The 19,536-nt window shown below is 38.5% G+C and overlaps 1 protein-coding gene across 1 annotated transcript in view; it reads left to right on the plus strand.

Moving 5' to 3' along the window:
- fbn2a (fibrillin 2a) overlaps nucleotides 1-19,536 on the plus strand; it is a gene marked incomplete at its 5' end in the record, with an annotated part of 146,402 nt that overhangs the window by 68,384 nt on the left and 58,482 nt on the right. The window contains 21 exons of the mRNA XM_084401099.1: nucleotides 702-929; nucleotides 1,059-1,184; nucleotides 1,473-1,601; nucleotides 2,369-2,494; nucleotides 2,694-2,819; nucleotides 5,559-5,681; nucleotides 5,873-5,998; nucleotides 6,083-6,124; nucleotides 6,303-6,428; nucleotides 6,605-6,769; nucleotides 10,362-10,484; nucleotides 10,587-10,712; nucleotides 10,888-11,010; nucleotides 11,099-11,221; nucleotides 11,850-11,999; nucleotides 13,165-13,233; nucleotides 14,883-15,008; nucleotides 15,085-15,210; nucleotides 15,985-16,137; nucleotides 17,552-17,620; nucleotides 17,715-17,840. Of these exons, the coding sequence (XP_084257225.1) occupies nucleotides 702-929; nucleotides 1,059-1,184; nucleotides 1,473-1,601; nucleotides 2,369-2,494; nucleotides 2,694-2,819; nucleotides 5,559-5,681; nucleotides 5,873-5,998; nucleotides 6,083-6,124; nucleotides 6,303-6,428; nucleotides 6,605-6,769; nucleotides 10,362-10,484; nucleotides 10,587-10,712; nucleotides 10,888-11,010; nucleotides 11,099-11,221; nucleotides 11,850-11,999; nucleotides 13,165-13,233; nucleotides 14,883-15,008; nucleotides 15,085-15,210; nucleotides 15,985-16,137; nucleotides 17,552-17,620; nucleotides 17,715-17,840 (2,631 nt within the window). The remainder of the gene's footprint in view (nucleotides 1-701; nucleotides 930-1,058; nucleotides 1,185-1,472; nucleotides 1,602-2,368; nucleotides 2,495-2,693; nucleotides 2,820-5,558; nucleotides 5,682-5,872; nucleotides 5,999-6,082; nucleotides 6,125-6,302; nucleotides 6,429-6,604; nucleotides 6,770-10,361; nucleotides 10,485-10,586; nucleotides 10,713-10,887; nucleotides 11,011-11,098; nucleotides 11,222-11,849; nucleotides 12,000-13,164; nucleotides 13,234-14,882; nucleotides 15,009-15,084; nucleotides 15,211-15,984; nucleotides 16,138-17,551; nucleotides 17,621-17,714; nucleotides 17,841-19,536) is intronic.

The raw sequence follows: 19,536 nt of genomic DNA on the forward strand, positions 1-19,536 counted from the left end.
GCTCCAACAGATTCTCGTCTTACTTGCGCATACGAACAACGCTCTCCTGAAGACAAAAAATCTGATGACGTCCAATGCAGACACCCTTTTATATGCGGGGGGCTTGATTTTGTATTGCCTTCAAGATTGGCGTGTTTTACACGTGCTTCAGACGTGCTTCAGACGCGGTACTATAGCATTTGATGCAGTGTTGAGTTCCCTCGAAAGGAAACCAAGGTTACACTAGGTTTATCAATGTTAATATGTGAATAAAAGCCCAAATTAAATCTGTTCATCATGTAAAACATCCCTGTCACTTCAGAAGATTTTAATTATTCAACCATTTGATTCATATGGATTACTTTTACAGTGTCTTGATAAAGTTTTTGAAGCTTGAAAATTTTGGTTGCATGAATACATTTCAATTGAGGAGAATGTTAAAAGTATCTTAATTTGTGTTCCAAAGAAAGATGAACAAAAGTCATATGGCTTTGGAACGACAACAATGAGGGTGAGTAAATTATAAGTTTTTAATTTTGAGTGAAGGATCCGTTTAATCTCAAACATGTCTTCGTGTCGTGTTAATAAGGACTGGGCGGCAGTAGAAATACATCAGCAACTACTAGTGATTGTGTAGTATTTATGCTTTATCTGTCCCGTGATTTAAAAAAATCATCACCAAATGTTGGGAAGAAATGTTTCTTAGTCTATTTATTCTCCAGATGTTCGTTCAGAACCCTGTTTCCTAACCTACGATGAAGACGTGTGTACGCAGCCGGTGCCAGGACGGTTCCATATGGATATGTGTTGCTGTACGGTGGGTTTGGCCTGGGGCAACGATTGTGACTTATGCCCTGAGCCTGGCACACGGCAGTTTGACGCTCTGTGCCCAAGAGGACCAGGCTTCGCCAACAAAGGCAACATGCTCACCGGCAGAGCTGTTTATAAAGGTCAAATAAATATATTTGCTCTTGAGTATTTAGCTCTCACTGTTATGTCTGTTCTTATAAAGTTCATAAATGCTGTTTAAAGTTCATATTGTTTAAATAATGACGTTTATGATATTCCCTCTTTGTCAGAAATAAATGAGTGTAAAGTTTTCCAAAGCATCTGTATTCACGGGAAATGTCGGAACACCATTGGAAGCTTCAGATGTCGTTGTGACAGTGGGTTTGCACTGGATACCAATGAGCAAAACTGCACAGGTGATACTGAGTGGCGGTGAAGACTCAAAAAGCCAATCATTTTCATCAGAAAAGTTTGACTGGAGAAATTTCTTAATGTTTTTCCTGAGTTGCATTCTTCAAAAAATGAAGTGCTGCTTTATATGACCCAAGGATATAAACTGGTGGATATGAATATTTTCTTGTGACATAATTTTCAGATGAATGTTGCGCTACCCTTTAAGTTTCTGTACATGCATTCAGCTGAAAATGATAAAGCATTTAATGTGTTTCTCTACAAGATCTGAGTGTGTGTGTAAATTTTCACAGATATTGACGAGTGCAAGATTTCTCCTGATGTCTGTGGTCATGGCACGTGTGTGAACACACTGGGCAGTTTCCAATGCGACTGTTTCCCCGGCTACGAGAGTGGATTAATGATGATGAAGAACTGCATGGGTGAGTAATAGTATGCCTCTTTACTTTCCATTATTTCATTGAATTTAATTTACTGTGCTAAGTTTTCTATGTTAATACATTAAACTGATCATAACATGGCTTTTTTGTATTTGGTAAAACTGGTATGTTGCTTGAGTTTCACTAATGTTAGTTATATGCATTTTATGTCAGTAGTCTGTTATACTTTTATAAAGATCTAATTTATTACATTACAAGCTATCAGAATTTCATCTTACTTTTTGTTAATATAAATATCAGCATCTGCACCAAATTGCATATTTTTGTTCAGTTTGGGCCTCTGAATAATATGATATAATATAGAGCTGTTTCCTCCTGTGTATGAGCTCAATATTCTCACTATATCTAAATGAGCTATAAAAGCCTGATGTATGAATTATCATACTCAACAAAAAGCACCTTTTTTTCTTCCATAGTCTTAAAACAGTTTATATTATATTTATACAGTATATTTGCAAAGATGTTTTTTTTTTTTTTTATCCTCATTTAGACCCTTTGTGAGAAACGCTCAGTTTTGGTCTTCTGTCTCTTTTAAAACCCTATAAAACCCTAAAAAAAACATATACTTATATGTATTTATTTATTAATACTTTGTCTATAGGTCCTGTACAATGTGCTGTAAATAAAAAGTGAGTTGTTTTTGCAGCTTGGTTTCAACAAGTTCTATTTTTGTAGTGAGGAATACTTTTGGAGGTCTGAAACTTCCAGTATTTTAGACTGAGAGTATGTGTGTGCTTGTTATGTTGTAGATATTGATGAGTGTGAAAGAAACCCCTCACTGTGCAATGGAGGCACCTGTGAAAACACTGATGGCAGCTACAAGTGTGTGTGTCCACCGGGTCATCGTCTGTCTGTGGACGGCAGTGCCTGTGAAGGTGAGAACTATATCATATCATATTTCTATGTGCTGTACTCTCTTTTTTTATCAATAGAATAATGCACATAACTATTTACCACTTCTCAGCTCGATTATATTGATTATCGTACATTGATCACTTTTTAAATTTCACTGTTATGAATTAAATATATATTTTGTTTTGGTCTGATTCTTCTGATGGATCTGTTTGTCTGCAGATGTGAACGAGTGTGATCTGAGCAGCACGTTGTGTCATAACGGCAGGTGTGTGAATGTGATGGGGACCTACCAGTGCTCCTGCAACTCTGGATATCACACAACCCCTGATAGGAAAGGGTGCACAGGTCAGAACTTTACATTAGATCAGCTTTTAATGATCTTTAAAGCCTCAAACTCTCCATTGTATCAGTTATGTAGGGGAATTAACAGTTAAAGACTCAAGGACCAGATATGATGAATGAATACCAGGAGTCAGAAGTGCAGTCAACTGAAGAAAATTTTACTGAAGAATAGTTTGCAGTTTCATCAGCGGAAGCCAGCTTCAACACTCATTCTGATTGGCTAAGAAATAGATAGACTTAGAAAGCCTCCACATATGGATGGAATGGCAGAAGCATATCTCCATTGATTATTCAGATGATACCCGCCGAGGTCACAGAACTGCGTTTCTAGGCTCCAGTCACTCCATCTCCCCAGGGTGCCATTTGTTCACCTCACCAACACTGATCTGTAACAAAGAATACTAGCTCGCACACACACACACACACACACACACACACACACACACACACACACACACATACACAGAGAGATACACAGAAAACACTGAACGAATCACTTTTCGTACAATGAACGTGAACGAGAGCGGCGCTCACTCTGGCAGGAATGAGCAGCACGCGCAGTTCACGTTCACGCTCATTTGAAAAGTCAGGTTTTACCAGGGCTTAATTTGAGCCGGAACATGTTCCGTCACCTCCGAAATTGGATCCGGAACCTTTTTTATTGGATCCGGCACCTCCTGTGTCACTAAAATGAATTGCCTAAATGAAAAAAAAAAAAATTACTGTATGTGTAGTGTTCAATGTTTGTGACACATGACTTGCGCGCTTGTTGTACGAGTTGAGATTGCTGTTAGCCTCGATCGTTTCACTCAGGGGAAAAATGTCAAAAAGACAGGAATTTTTTCAAATACGCTTCACAGTCAGATCCCAAACAAGCAAAAATCGTTTCCGCTGATCAAAAAGGAGACCACGGTGGACAAAGCAGCCTAGTATCGATATCTCGTTATTTCGACATAATAAGGGGGCATTCTAATCTGCATTAAGACACATTAAGCGTTCTTATAGCCTAATGGTTTTCTATAAGAGGAAAATGCTTAACCGTTCATATTATGGGCTCATCTGATTTTTTTGTAGCCTACATAGCATAGCCTATTTGTTAGGATTTTAGTATCATAATGATTAGGCTAATAAATGCACGTACAATTATCCGTGAACTTGATTTGAACAAATGCCTTTCAACTTGTGTGTGCAAAATTCAGAATTAAATTAATATGCAGAAATTTGTACAAATAGAGAGTAGGCTATGTAGGCCTACTATACTGTTGTAGCCATTAAAAAAAGCGCGTTCAATACTTGTTAAAATATTATAATGTTATTTTTTTTTCCATTTATGTTGATTTATGAAAAGTGAACAGCACGACCGAGTAAGATAGGATGCGCAATATGAGACATGGAGTGGGTCAGACATGATTTTGACCGTTGAAGTTGTTTTGTAGAAAGCCTTTCTTTAAAGTGAATTTCGTTTTGTATAAATTGTATCTTAATTTGAATCAATTTTTCATCAACCGATTGCCTGTATTTAATAAATAGGCCGACGAAACAAATATAACGGAGGCGCCCGCGCGCTCACTTGCATTGCACGTGAACTAGAGCACATCCTAACTTAACGAAACTCAGTGTATGCCTCACACAGACATGACAAATACATCAAATACACAAAGCTTGAAATGTCTTTAAACGAAATAATTCAAAACGAAAAAAGAAAAAGGCTACTTTCTGATTATGTAATCCATTAGGCCTAGGCTTATTTATGTGCATTTCTCTCTATAAGCGCGTTCACACGGAGATGGCGATCGTCAACTTCATCTTTGCAGCCGAGTCGACACTTTTAGAGAAAACACTTGTTTATTAATAAAAATCAATACACGCGTCACCGGATTTACAGATGCACGCACACATATTATTTCGAAATAACGAGATATTGTGTTGAAATAACATTATTATTAATAATAGCCTACATCTTTTAGAATAGGCCTATTTGATTGAATGCTGAATGTTGCGCTTTTTCAATTTAATAAAATTAAAACTTTAATTGTGATCATTAACATAACTGAATATTAAATATTTGTTTTGCGCAGCTCCCCGTCAATGATCTAGCACCCACTCAGCATGCTGTCCCTGCAGAGAAGCTACGTACTGTAGGCAGTGTAATTTTTTATTTTTTTATTTTTTTTTTCGTTACCTCCAACCCCCGTTTTGAGTCGCCGGGACCTCCCACTTTACAAATTAAGCACTGGTAAAGAGGTTCTATTGAGTAAGATAGTGGCCTATCTTAAAAAGAATTTAACAAATGAACGTGAACTAGTTCATTTTTAGATGTGTGAACTTAGTTCATTTAAAAAAAAAAAGAACTATGAACATGAACTAGTTCATTATCATCTGTGTGAACTGAACTTTGAGCTAGTTCTTTTTAAGTATGAACTGGCACAACACTTCTCATTACATATCACTCAAAAGATATACATTGAAGCGGCAGTGGATTTCAGTTCGTTTACAAATCTGTGGCTTTGTCCAACCACTCTTTTGTGTGTATGGAAACTGTAGATAGATTAATTTATTGAAAGTTGTGATGAATTTAAATCGCCCTTGCTGAATAAAAATATACATTTTTGGCAACAAAAAAATATCTTACTGACCCCAGTCTTTTGAACAGTAGTGTGAATTGCTTGTCAGCTGTTACTGAATGTACCTACATCACTAACACAGATATGTGTGTGTTCTGATGTCTCTTGTGTTCCTCAGACATAGACGAGTGTACGATCGAGAACGGAGGATGTGAGCTGTACTGTAGTAACTCTGAGGGGAGTTACTCCTGCATCTGTGGTCAGGGTTATGCTCTGACACCGGACCAGCGGACATGTGCAGGTGCTCTACTACAAACCTGACCAAACACTGATGAGCTTTTCTGTGTCTACAGAGGCCTCATTTAACACAGCGGTCTTTAATGTACAAATGCAGCTGATTGAGTGGCGCATAAAATTGTACATTGCATATTGTATGTCTAGTTGCACACATACTCTGTACATAGACTCACCTCTCTTTCTTTCTCTTTCCAGATGTGAATGAGTGTGAAGAGGATGTTGGCATCTGTGAAGGTGGCCAGTGCACTAACTCTCCTGGAGCATATCATTGCCTGTGTTATGAAGGATTTATGACTTCTGCGGACACAAGGACATGCATCGGTATGATGCTCAATTCTTAAAACAGGAATGTATTTTTAGAAGGAATGTTTTTGCTCTGTTTTTGCTTATTTGTATGTAATTCAGCACACATCTTCTGCAAAGATCTTTTGCTGTGTGTCACGGAGAGTACGTGTTCAAAAATCTGTTAATAACTCATGTTTTAAAAGTTAGCATTACAAGAATGTGATGCATATCTTACCAGATGAATGAGTCTGTCTGTACTGGGTCTGTTTTGAATCTTGCATAGTCATTTGACAGAATGTGATTTTGTTTTTAGTCTGTTGGTGTGGGATTTTTGTTGTAGATGTGAATGAGTGTGAACTCAACAGCAGCATCTGTATGTTTGGGGAGTGTGAGAACACCGAGGGTTCATACATCTGTCATTGTGAGATGGGTTACGCTGTGAAGAAGGGAACCTCTGGCTGCAACGGTGAGACCTGATCCAGGAAACACCTCAGACATGTAACGTGTGTGACGTGTAATTAATTACATATATATACTTCAAAACTGTACTTACACTGTTACTGTACATCAATACTCCACAATGCACAGAGCATTGTAATAGTTGTTAATTGTCTGTGTATTGGCATGTGATCTCTGATACAGATGTTAATGAGTGCGAGACGAACACTCATAACTGTGATGCACATGCCGCCTGTATCAACACCGCTGGACACTACCTCTGCTCCTGCTGGGACGGCTGGGCCGGGGATGGAGTCAGATGTGCTGGTGCGTGTTATTCCTCATTTACCCAGTTACTGGGCAAGAAAGGTGTGTAAACTGAATGTGGCCATGTAACTTATCCATGTTTTTGATTATAATGCTAGCATTATAAATCCTCTTACCTGTGGTAATTAGGTGAAACATATTTACAGGTACTGGAATTTCAAAAATATCTGGAGAACCGTATCATGAGTCAACTTTATTTATACAGCGCTTTTTACAATACAGATTGTTTCAAAGCAGCTTTACAGAGATAACAGGAAAATAATGCAACAAAGTTTATTTCCAGAAGAAAATAGTGTCATAATCCAGCTTAAGTAAGTTCAGTGATGTTTCATTTTTGTTGTAAAAAAGTTATTAATTTAGTTCATTTACATATATACAGTATATATATATAGCCTCTCTGGAGAAAACCGTGATGTCATCGTCCAGCTCAGTTCAGTTCTCATATAATGGTGTCAATGTAGGCAGATCAAATATTATTGTTGAATATTAAACTAAATGTCCCCAACTAAGCAAGCTAAAAGAAAATGGCGACAAAGGCGAAATAGGCAACAGTGGCAAGGAACGAAAACTCCATCAGGGCAGAATGGAGAAAAAAAAACTTGGGAGAACCGAGGCTCAGTCGGGGGCCAGTTCTCCTCTGGCCAACGAACAAACAGTGTATGATTATGATTCAGGCAGCATTATAGGTCAGAAGTCAGATTGGATTGGAACAATCAGAATATTATCCAGTTCCATCTGGTTGATGATCGGAGTCACACCGGTATGGAGACGGGTTTGTTGAGGATCAGTGCCGATGGCTGTCGTGTCGATGTGGCCTTACAGGGGGAGTCTAGTTGACACAATCTCTGCTGACACTTCAGGGATGCATTGTGGTCATTTCTAGGCACAGGTCCTCCATCTGATCTGGATACGGCCCGGATCCGGCTGACTACATAATTTGTTGTGGTCGTATCTTGGCGCAAGTCCACCATCCGATCTGGATACGGCCCGGATCCGGCTGACTACATCATTTGTTGTGGTCGTATCTAGGCGCAGGTCCTCCATCTGATCTGGATACGGCCCAGATCCGGCTGACTACATCATGTGTTGTGGTCGTGTCTAGGCGCAGGTCCTCCATCTGGTCTGGATACGGCCCGGATCCTGCTGACTACATCATTTGTTGTGGTCGTATCTAGGCGCAGGTCCTCCATCTGATCTGGATACGGCCCAGATCCGGCTGACTACATCATGTGTTGTGGTCGTGTCTAGGCGCAGGTCCTCCATCTGATCTGGATACGGCCCAGATCCGGCTGACTACATCATTTGTTGTGGTCGTATCTAGGCGCAGGTCCACCATCCGATCTGGATACGGCCCGGATCCGGCTGACTACATCATTTGTTGTGGTCGTATCTAGGCGCAGGTCCTCCATCTGATCTGGATACGGCCCAGATCCGGCTGACTACATCATGTGTTGTGGTCGTGTCTAGGCGCAGGTCCTCCATCTGATCTGGATACGGCCCAGATCCGGCTGACTACATCATGTGTTGTGGTCGTGTCTAGGCGCAGGTCCACCATCCGATCTGGATACGGCCCAGATCCGGCTGACTACATCATGTGTTGTGGTCGTGTCTAGGCGCAGGTCCTCCATCTGATCTGGATACGGCCCAGATCCGGCTGACTACATCATGTGTTGTGGTCGTGTCTAGGCGCAGGTCCTCCATCTGATCTGGATACGGCCCGGATCCGGCTGACTACATCATTTGTTGTGGTCGTGTCTAGGCGCAGGTCCACCATCCGATCTGGATACGGCCCGGATCCGGCTGACTACATCATTTGTTGTGGTCGTATCTAGGCGCAGGTCCTCCATCTGATCTGGATACGGCCCAGATCCGGCTGACTACATCATGTGTTGTGGTCGTGTCTAGGCGCAGGTCCTCCATCTGATCTGGATACAGCCCGTAATTTTGACCATTTTATGGTTGTGCACAATTAACAACAAATGTGCAACAACGGGCTGGAAACAGTTTAAAGAAAATCAATGTTATATAAAGTACCCAATCATCATGACTAAAACTAAAGATACCTGAATGAGAAATGATTAGAGTAAAAGTTAAAGAAGCCCCTGAGAAAAATACTTCCAATAAGTAGAAGTATTACAAAGGTAATAAAGCAGTAAAATGAAGGGGTCTGAAGAAGTACAAAACACGTAAAGGGGACACGGTGATGGTAAAATGAGAGGAGAGGAAGAATTATATTTCAGTGCGTTTGCATTCATTCACGAAAGGTCTGCATTCCCCAAGAAATGTGAAAGTGTTGCGAGGGACGCAAGGTAAAATGCAAAAGCTTTGAAATACTGTATAATCTTTCCAATAGCATCTAACAATTTTTGACACTTCGTGCAAAAAATACTGCTACTTTCACTTTAGTGTAAATTCCTCCTAAATGAACATTCTGTCATCATTTAATCACCCTTTTATCATTCCAAACCTGTTTGACTTCTTTCTTTCTAAAAGATATTTTAAAGATTGTTGGTAACCAAACAGTAATGGTGACTGTCTTCCATTGTATTAACAAAAAACAGTGTGACATTTCTCAAAATATATTCTTTTATTTTCCACAGAAGAAAGAAATGCTTTGGAACGACATGAGGTTGTTTAAATGATGACAGCATTATCATTTAGGGTGAACTATCCCTTTTAATATTAGTTAATAAAACAGTAATTCATTGTTTGTTCATGTTACTTTACAGTGCATTAAGTAATGTTACCAGATACAACTTTTGATTTAAAAAATGTGTTGTTCATTGTCAGTTCATGTAAATTAGCAGTAGAACCCATTTAGGAAACATGTATTAAAAAAAAAATTGTAACATTTTACTTAACCAATTAAACGTTATTGTAAAATGTTATCAATTTTTTTCACAAATACATGTTTTCTAAACGGGTTCTACTGCTAATTTACATGAACTGATGACAGTGAACAACACATTTTTTAAATCAAAAGTTGTATCTGTTAACATTAGTCAATGCACTGTAAAGTAACATGAACAAACAACGAACGCCTGTCATTTGTCTCTTTCTCCTAGAAATAGAGATTTATATTCAAGTATAATCTAAATGAATGATCTACACAATACATACATTTCACTAGTTCACACTTACAAATAAGTCAGATAGAATAAATGCGTATTTGGCGTGCTGTCCGAGGAGAGGGCTCCGGGCTCGGTATTCGGCCCGAACCCAGAGTACTCCCCCCGTATTCCTGGCTGTGAAAGAACAAGCCAAGGGTGAGCAGTCGGGGTGGTGGAGGGATGCTGGAACTGTCAAGGAAGTTAGGTGAGTTGACAGAGTGAATATATATATATATGCTTCCTCTCATGCTGATAGGGTAGACATTGTAATTGTTTGATGAGATGATTGATAGATTGGTTGATTGATTATTTGAACGTGCTCCTCCCGAACTTTGTTTATAAAACATCATGTAAAAAGAGCCAATCAAATCAGTGGTTCTCAGTGTTCATCACACTGTTATCCAATGTATTACATCATGCATTTAACAATAATGCAATAATAATGGATTTAATAATATTTATGTATTTAAATAATTAAATGTTACATTAAATGTTCATTGTGTTTGTATGTATTTAATGTGTAGATGTGGATGAGTGTGTGAACAGGACTGAGGTCTGCAGCGCTGATGCCGAGTGTGTGAACATGGCTGGCTCGTTCCGCTGTAAATGTTCAGAAGGCTTTACTGGCGACGGATTTACCTGCTCAGGTCCATCATTCATCTTTCTGTCTGTCTGTTCAGTCTGTCCATCCACACCAACATACTTCCATCATACAAACCATCACTGACTGGGGTCTTGATGTCCTGCAGATATGGACGAGTGTGCTGAAGATGTGGATCTGTGTGAAAACGGCCAGTGCCTCAATGTTCCCGGCGGCTATCGCTGTGAATGTGAGATGGGCTTCACACACACTCCCAACAGGAGAACCTGTCGAGGTGCGCTTATCTTCACACACACAGGCTGCAATCATTTAATCTACTGACTGACTGTAATTTTGCTGCATATCACAGAGCTGAATTGTAATTGTCTAAGTCAGTTACTGCTATTTGCCATAGACAGACAAGAGATCACCTAAAAATCAATTACTGATATCTTTTGGCTCATTTACAGATATAGACGAGTGCTCCTTCCACAACATCTGTGTGTTTGGTTCATGTCAGAATATTCCAGGAATGTTTCGCTGTGTTTGTGATGAGGGGTATGAGCTGGACAGGACAGGTGGAAACTGCACAGGTAAACCTGCTGTTACCCTACACACACACATCAACAGCTGTTCTTCACCTCACACACACTGACCGCTTCTGTGTTGCTGTGATGTCAGATGTGGACGAGTGTCTTGATCCCATCAGCTGTGTTAATGGTCGCTGTGAGAACACAGCCGGCTCGTACCAGTGCAACTGTCCCATTGACTTCGAGCTCAACCCCACTGGAATCGGCTGTGTTGGTAAGACTGATTATTCAATGTAACCCAAACCCTCACTACGTCACAGCTTATATTTACATATAAAATTTGGATTTCATACATTCATTTCTTATTCAAACTAAATCCTGTCATCCAGCATCTCCTCCCTTCCTCTTTCATCCTCATCCTTTTCATCAAAAATGTGTTTTAAGTGGACAGATCAATACAGTACAAAGAATGTACAATGTTGGAAAATAACTCTCTTTTCTGTTAAACAAATGCTTTTTAATCTTCGCTATTGCTTCAATGCAAATGAACAAGCGTGCCGTTATTTGTTGTGTAATGACGTATATGTTCAAGTAAGCCAGATATGAGCAGATTCTGCGCAATACGCTGTATTTAATATATCATGATGACTCACGAGTATTTGCGTTAAATCTGCGCAGATTTGGCTTACGCGAACTTCCCCAGAACAGTGAGTGAACATAATAATAAGTAAAACGCCAAATTGGCTAGTGTGTTATCCGCCACAGTTGACTTTTATGGTTGACGGGTGTTAATTTCAAACCCTGGATGTAATGTATTCACTGCATCCTTCCCTTTATTGAAGTGTTTTGTCATCATTCATAAAGTTTGACACACAGTCAGTTGTTCTCTCTCCATGCGGCAGACACGCGAGCAGGGAGCTGTTTTCTAGAGTACCGAGGCTCGCGGGCCTGTGGCGTTGAGCTGGGGTTTGGAGTCAGCCGTTCATCATGCTGCTGTTCTCTGGGACGGGCGTGGGGTAACCCGTGTGACCTTTGCCCTCCGCTCAACACATGTAAGGAACTCTACAATACTACTCAATTGTTCAACACTACAGAACTTCAAGATGACAATAATTCAGTTATATAATGGAACAATATGTCAGCACTTTCATACTGCAATAATTCAGTATTGCAATACATCATTACCACTGCAGGGATGAAAACAGTTAAAAGATGAACATGTTCTGAAAAACACATATCTTGCCACTTTCATTTAGAAGTTTTAAGAAAACTCTCCATAAGGAATGAAAAGTTACACACTGGCGTTCAGGAGATATTTTAGTCCTTCATACTATTATAATAGCTTAATGCTAACTACATTACCTTAGTAATTCAATACTATAATACTATCAATGCTTACATCAATGCTTCAATAATAAATACTGATATATTTCTATAGTTTAATACTGCAATAGTCCAGTACAACAATACTGTACACTGTTACCTCAAAATAAGGATACTCCAATACTTTAAAGTCCCCTTGGAGTCAATCATTTTATCCCTTAAATCTCATCTTTGATCACCAAAATTACATATTTAAACGTTTTTTTTCTTGATAATGGCTTGAATGTAACTCGACACCCTGGCCTCATTTAGTATGTGCGGTTCTATGAATATGCAAATGAACCCCGCCTCCACTCACTCACAGCAGCTCAGAGATCCACTGGTTGACGATCACACGTTGATCTGATTGGTTACAAGGTAGTTTGTGACGTTTAAGGAGAAAATACTCAGCAATTTTTCTCATGGTTTGTCTTAAAGCACATTAAAAACACCACATAGACATATAAACAACATTAAAAACTTGATTTTCACCACAGGGGGACTTTAATACTACAACACTTCAATATTTCAATCTTTATACATCAGGACTGCAATATATCAATACTGCAATCATAAAATGTTTAACATGACAATACTTCTCCACAAATGGCTTTATCGTCTGCAGGTCCGCAGGGATGCTGGAGCCCAATGACAATACTTCTGTTTTACAATACTTTAATATTACAATGCAATAATATAAAGTAATTTAAAGGCAGACTTTTAAACAGATTTTTATCTTTTTTTTTGTGACAATAACATTCATAAGTTCTTTCATATCGTCTTAGCATATTAAAAAATAAATATTGATGAATATGAATGATGAAGATGGCTGATGATCATACCATGTGTGTCTAGCGGAGTATAACACACTGTGTCCTGGAGGAGAGGGGTTCAAACTTAACCCCATCACTATCATCCTGGAAGGTAATCAACCCATTATACTATACTATACATCACTATATACACGCTGAACGTACTCTCTATAACAGATTATTATTTCCTGTGAAGTTATAGAAAATACATAAGCAATAAGGTCATAGTGGCTGTACTGTTTTGTGATTACTGTCAACTCTATATGGTTAAAGTTAGACATGACACACAGTTGGGTGACTATTCATAATATAGTATTTTTAAATGGTTACTAATATAATAAGAATATTAGGTACAGATTTGTTTGTTAAAAAACTATTGGATGAAATAGAGAGACTTCTTAGATTCTTATGAAGTGCATCAGGTGTTATAGGAAGTGTTCCCGGTTCCAGTTCTCCTAATTTATGCAGACTAATATTTTAACGGATTTGAATAATAGGAATGTATAATGTTTATTTGTATGCTAGGTCAAAGAGATGTGTTTTTAGTCTAGATTTGAACTGACAAAGTGTGTCTGCTTCCCAGACAATGTTAGGAAGACTGTTCCAAAGTTTTGGTGCTAAATAGGAGAAGGATCTGCCGCCAGCAGTCGACTTTGATATTCTAGGTATTATCAACTGGCCGGAATTTTGAGATCACAATAGACGTGAAGGACTATAGTGCGTTAAGAGCTCGTTTAAGTACTGGGGGGCTAAACCATTTAGTGCTTTTTAAGTGATCAGTCTGCTGGAGCCTGTCCGGGTGTCGTGGGATGTATTGGAGAGGAAGCACCCTGGACGGATCGCAGGGCCAGAATATATTAAATATATACGGTAACACTTTAGTTTAGCGTCCAGTTCTCACTATTAACTAGTTCCTTATTATTATGCATATTACTAGGATATTGGCTGTGTATTAGTACTTATAAAGCACATATTAATGCCTTATTCTGCATGACCATATTCTACATCCTATAATCCACCCAATACCTAAACTTAACAACTACCTTACTAACTATTAATTTATTGAGGCAAAAGTCATAGTTAATAGTTAGTTGGTAGTGATAATTAGAGCCTAATCTAATATATAACATCTTTAAAATACATTTTAGACATATTAATATGTATTTAATAAGAAATATTTCAGTTCATGAAGGGTGTTTATCTGTAGTAAAGGTCTAAAAATTACCTTTGGAAAAGTTGCACTGTTGCTTAATATATTTGATTGCACACATAGATAAATATTTTGAATTGTATAATAAATATTTTTGAGCTTTTGTAGGTCACAGAATAAGAATGTTAGAACACTTTATTCAGATAATAGTAGTGTCCAGAACATAGTCTCATAGTTTGAGATGGTAGCATTGGTTCTGGTATATTAGCCGTGGATGGCAGTGGATGATCTACATCTCTGACTCACATTCTGTTGCAAGACCGCACAAGAACTACTGTCGGTGAAATGCCAATAATGAAACAACCCAGGTGAGGCTGTTAGATTATTTGTTTTCTTTTACGGTAAAAGTAACATACGTACGGTAAAATAAGTAAGCTGGGCCTTGTTGGGAGAAGAATTCAACCAGATTGCAGGATGATGCTCTAATTATTTCTGCCTTTTTTTTCTTAAAATGGACTTGATATTTCGATGAGTTTAAGAAAAAATCTAAGCCTGAAATATAAGGGGTATTGAGAACTGTTGTGTTTGAGTTGTGTTTCTGTTGGGGTCAGATATTGACGAGTGTCAGGAGCTGCCCGGCCTGTGCCAGGGTGGAAACTGCATCAATGCGTTCGGCAGTTTCCAGTGCGATTGCCCGACCGGATACCACCTCAACACAGACGAGCGCATCTGTGAGGGTGAGGCTCAGACATACTCTCTGTTCACTGAGAGACGCTCAGAGAGGTGAGTTTGACTGTGAGGTGTGTTTTTCAGATATTGATGAATGTGTGCTCAGTTCAGGGGTGTGTGGTCCAGGCACCTGCTACAACACACTGGGAAACTACACGTGTGTCTGCCCACAGGACTACATGCAAGTGAGCGGAGGACGCCGCTGCATGGGTGCGTGTGTGTGTGTGTGTCAGTGTGCTTCACACACTCTGGTGCTGGTTTGATGCAGACAGCACAGTTTTTAATTAATAGTTTAATAAAGAGGTGTCCAATCCTGTTTCTGGAGATCAACCTTCCTGCGGAGTTCAGCTCCATCCCTGATCAAACACACACCTGAAGCAGCGGATGGAGATCTCCAGGAGCACGTGATGGTCACACACAGGACAGGTGTGTGTTGATCAGGATTGGAGCTGAACTCCAGGTTGATCTCCAGGAACAGGATTGGACACCCATGGCTTAATAGTTTTAATTGTAATCAATACATTTTATGGTAACACTTTACAATTAGGTTCATTAGTTAACATTAGTTAATGTATTAACTAACATGAACTAACAATGAGCAATACGTTTGTTACAGTATTAATTCATCTTCGTTAATGTTAGTTAATATTAATCCAGCTGTTCATTGTTTGTTCATGTCAGTTCAGAGTGCATTAAGTAATGTTAACAAATACAACCTTTGATTTTAATAATGTATTAGTAAATGATGAAATTAAGTTAACATTAACTAAGATTAATAAATGCTGTTGAAGTATTGTTCATCTTTAGGTAATGTTAACTAAAGTAGGTAACTAATGTTGTGTGTAATGTTATTTTCATTGTAAATGCTTTTTGCTCTACTCATGCAGGTTAGTGTACTTTATATAGTATATTTTATTTATTTGACTGTATTTTATTTTCTTTAAATGCAAACTACTACATTTGTAGGACTGTGTGTTGTTTTAGATATGAGGAGAAGTCTGTGTTACCGAGACTACAGTGGCAGTACCTGTGAACACCAGCTCCACTTTAACACCACACAGAGACTGTGCTGCTGTTCCTACAATGTGGGAAAAGCCTGGAACAAACCATGCCAGTCCTGTCCGAGCCCTGGCACAGGTGAGCACACATGCTCTACTGCAACTCTAATCTCAACATGAAGACACACATACTACAAGCATAAATAGCGTCACAGTCCAGCTTGATGGTTCATTTTTGTTGTAAAGAAAGTTATTAATTTAGTTTATTTATATATATAGCCGCTCAGGAGAAAACCGTGATGTCATCGTCCAGCTCAGTTCAGTTCTCATAAAATGGATGTCAATGTCAAGATCAATATTATTGTTGAATATCGTTGAATATGTCCCCAACTAAGCAAGCCAAAAACGACTCGTATATTGTTTTAGAGACACACAAACACAAACCCTAATCTTCAAAAAGCATTATTACTATTTATGAATCATTTTCATTTCTTGACATTCCTGAATGTCCCTACAGAGTTTCTCATCAGTCAGCAGCGGACGCTATGATAACTTTTTGCAGGAATGATGACCTCTCGAGACCTTTGAAAAGAATCAGACCAATTTATTGTTGAATGCCGCTATTGATGGAAGTGCTGCCTTTCGAGGTGCAAGACTAGAGCCCAGACATTTGTATTAAAGTGGCATTTGCTAATAAATTGCTGTGATTCTATTCTGGCTCTCACAGCGTTAGTCATGTTCCCTAATTCAGGGGATTAGAGTTAAATGCATAACGCAGACCTTTTGTCAGATTCAAATCACTTCTGTGGACAGTTGTGTTCCCAAACTATAGCTAAGCCCAAACACATGTTGTACCAGGGTGTATTTTTGTCTAAGTGGCCACTAAAAAAATTCCAGCCATTAATAAAGTTATACATCTAATCTACGGCATACAGTATAGCTCAGCGGCTATTTATTAAAAATGATGATGATGTCAGCAGAGAATCCAACAATTCCTGTTTGAAAGACAGCGGGGGAAGTTTATTTAAACGCACAGTTGTCATGGATGATCTCAACGATGATTTGATTCTTGAGAAAAGTCTTTCGACACAACAATAAGTCCTAGGCAATGTGATCATTATCTTTTAAAGTCGCAGAAGTTGAAATGCTTCTTCAAATGAAACACAATAGTGTTCACATGGCATCCTCAGTAGCTTGACTTTTGAAAACGGACACCAGGCAAACACGCAGCACTGTACACATTAACCCATATTGATTTTTTCCCTAGAAAGGTGACGTAGGCTCAGATGTAGATGGTACTTTTTCTCATTCACACTTATCTTTTCATGATTTACTGAAAAAGCAAAATATTGAATTTGTACACCTGTCATCACTGCATTAATGAACTATCAGCAAAGAAGATGACAACAATTGACAAAAATAAAACCGGTTAAAAAACAGCATTTTTACCAAGCAGCATTTTGATTTTTCAATCAAGCAATCGATCAGTAATATGGGGGGCGGGTTGACATGTAAATGGCTACTCTACTGGATTACACCCTCTGTTCTTTCAGGGGACTATAGAAGCCTTTGTGGCAGTGTGACCGGATTCAGGATTGACTTTGAAACAGGAAAACCAAAAGGTAAAGACAAATTTTGCAGTAAGTGAAATTTCAGTAGAAATGGCAGAGATACCTTTTTACATCATGTTTAATGTTTTTGTTCTGCTCTTTTCAGATATTGATGAATGTCGTGAAATCCCAGGCGTCTGTGCTCATGGTGTGTGTATGAACCACATGGGCAGTTTCCACTGCGAGTGTCCCACAGGCTTCATTTACAATGACCTGCTGCTCGTCTGTGAAGGTCTGTTCTCTCTCTGTAAGGGGCCGTTCACACAGAACAAGTTTCTGTTGCTCTTTTTTTTTATTTTACTACCCTCTGTCTCACATTTTAAACACAAAAATGCTTTGTGTGAGTGGCTCCCTTAAATCTTTATAACTACTGGGCTTATTTAGTGTGGCAACTTCAAGTCTAAGTTCACCGCTTTCAACCCGTTTTGTTTAAAAATAATACTGTTACACTAGCCAAGTTTCCATTTTTGTTTTGTTTTGTTATCGACAAAGTGAATATGCGTTAAAAAAGATTGCGAAATTTGCTGTCTCCAGCCAGTTTCCATCCAATTGGCCTTTTACCGATAAAATGAACGACGTCATCCCTAAAAAAAAGGCATTGTTGCATAAGTTTTGTTGTATCACTTAAAAAATGGTCCCTCAAGTCATTTCCATACATAATTTCACGTATACCGCGAATTATATTGTGTCTGTCGCATCCCAAATATCTGTAAAATGCAGAGAGTAATGGGACAATTGGAATTCGCCAGTTTACTGCTTACTATTTTCACGGATAATAAGCCTCTAAATGAGGAAATATTAGGAAATCAAAGATCATGGCGTAGTGGGACTGCTGTTCTGACGGGACTGCATGTAACAGCCTTTATTTGACGGACCCCATGGGTTTGGACACAGGGCAGCTCTTTGTCCTGTAATGCAGAATTTTAGGATCCATAAAAAGATTGGTACAGTGAAATGTTTGGTAATATAGCAACAATCTTTAACGTAAGCCAGTTGACGTGATTCAGATCATTCAAACGAAAAAGTTATTCTTTCTGGTTTCAGAGTTCAGTAACATCAAATCGATCAAAACATCATATTGCTGCTGATTTGTTTTCTTTCGCAAAAACATTTGCCAATTATTTAATTTTTATTACAGTACATTTTTGTCTGACAAACATTACAATACTCATAGTGGGTCTCATTCACTAATAATTGTGTGGATTATTTGTATTTATATGAATGAAGATGATCATTTCTTTCACAAAAAAATCGAACAATTCAACTCGTGCGTACACACATGAATTTGTTCATAACCTTGTTCTAATGTTAATGAATTTGAGTATTCTAGACTGACCACCATTCTCAAAACCAGTCTAACCGCATTCATAAAGCCACCCGAAGTATATGATTTCTTTGTTCCTTCATTTCATAAAGTTATTGAAGAATCATCATTTGTTTGTGAAAATGTTCGTATGCAGATTTCAGGCACAAATCTGTGTGTATGTGCAAAACTCCTTATCTGACGGCACTCAAATCACCGGGGAGACACGAGGAACTGCCTTTCATGTGTTGTGTTTATTTCTGTAACACGAGATGAAAGATATTTCTTCTGGCGACACAGTGGGCATTCATACATATACACATATATCTAAAAGTACAAGATTATAGAAATAAAAATGTCAAGCAATCACAATCACTTAATACATTGTTACACAACAGCTCTAAACTTTCAAATTAACATTAATTGTGAGATTAACATTAACATTATTTTACTAGAAAGCCTAATTTTACTGGAGAACATTCCTCACAGGTAAAAGGCAAATGACCCACTAATTACTTAATGTCACCAACAGAGGTCACACAATTATTTTAATTCTTTTTTATTGCTTTTTGAAGAGAATTTGAAGATGTCATTTTACATTACATTATTTAACAATACCTCCCCA

This window comes from Rutilus rutilus (genome assembly GCF_951802725.1).
Source record: "Rutilus rutilus genome assembly, chromosome: 25".
Lineage (NCBI taxonomy): Eukaryota > Metazoa > Chordata > Actinopteri > Cypriniformes > Leuciscidae > Rutilus > Rutilus rutilus.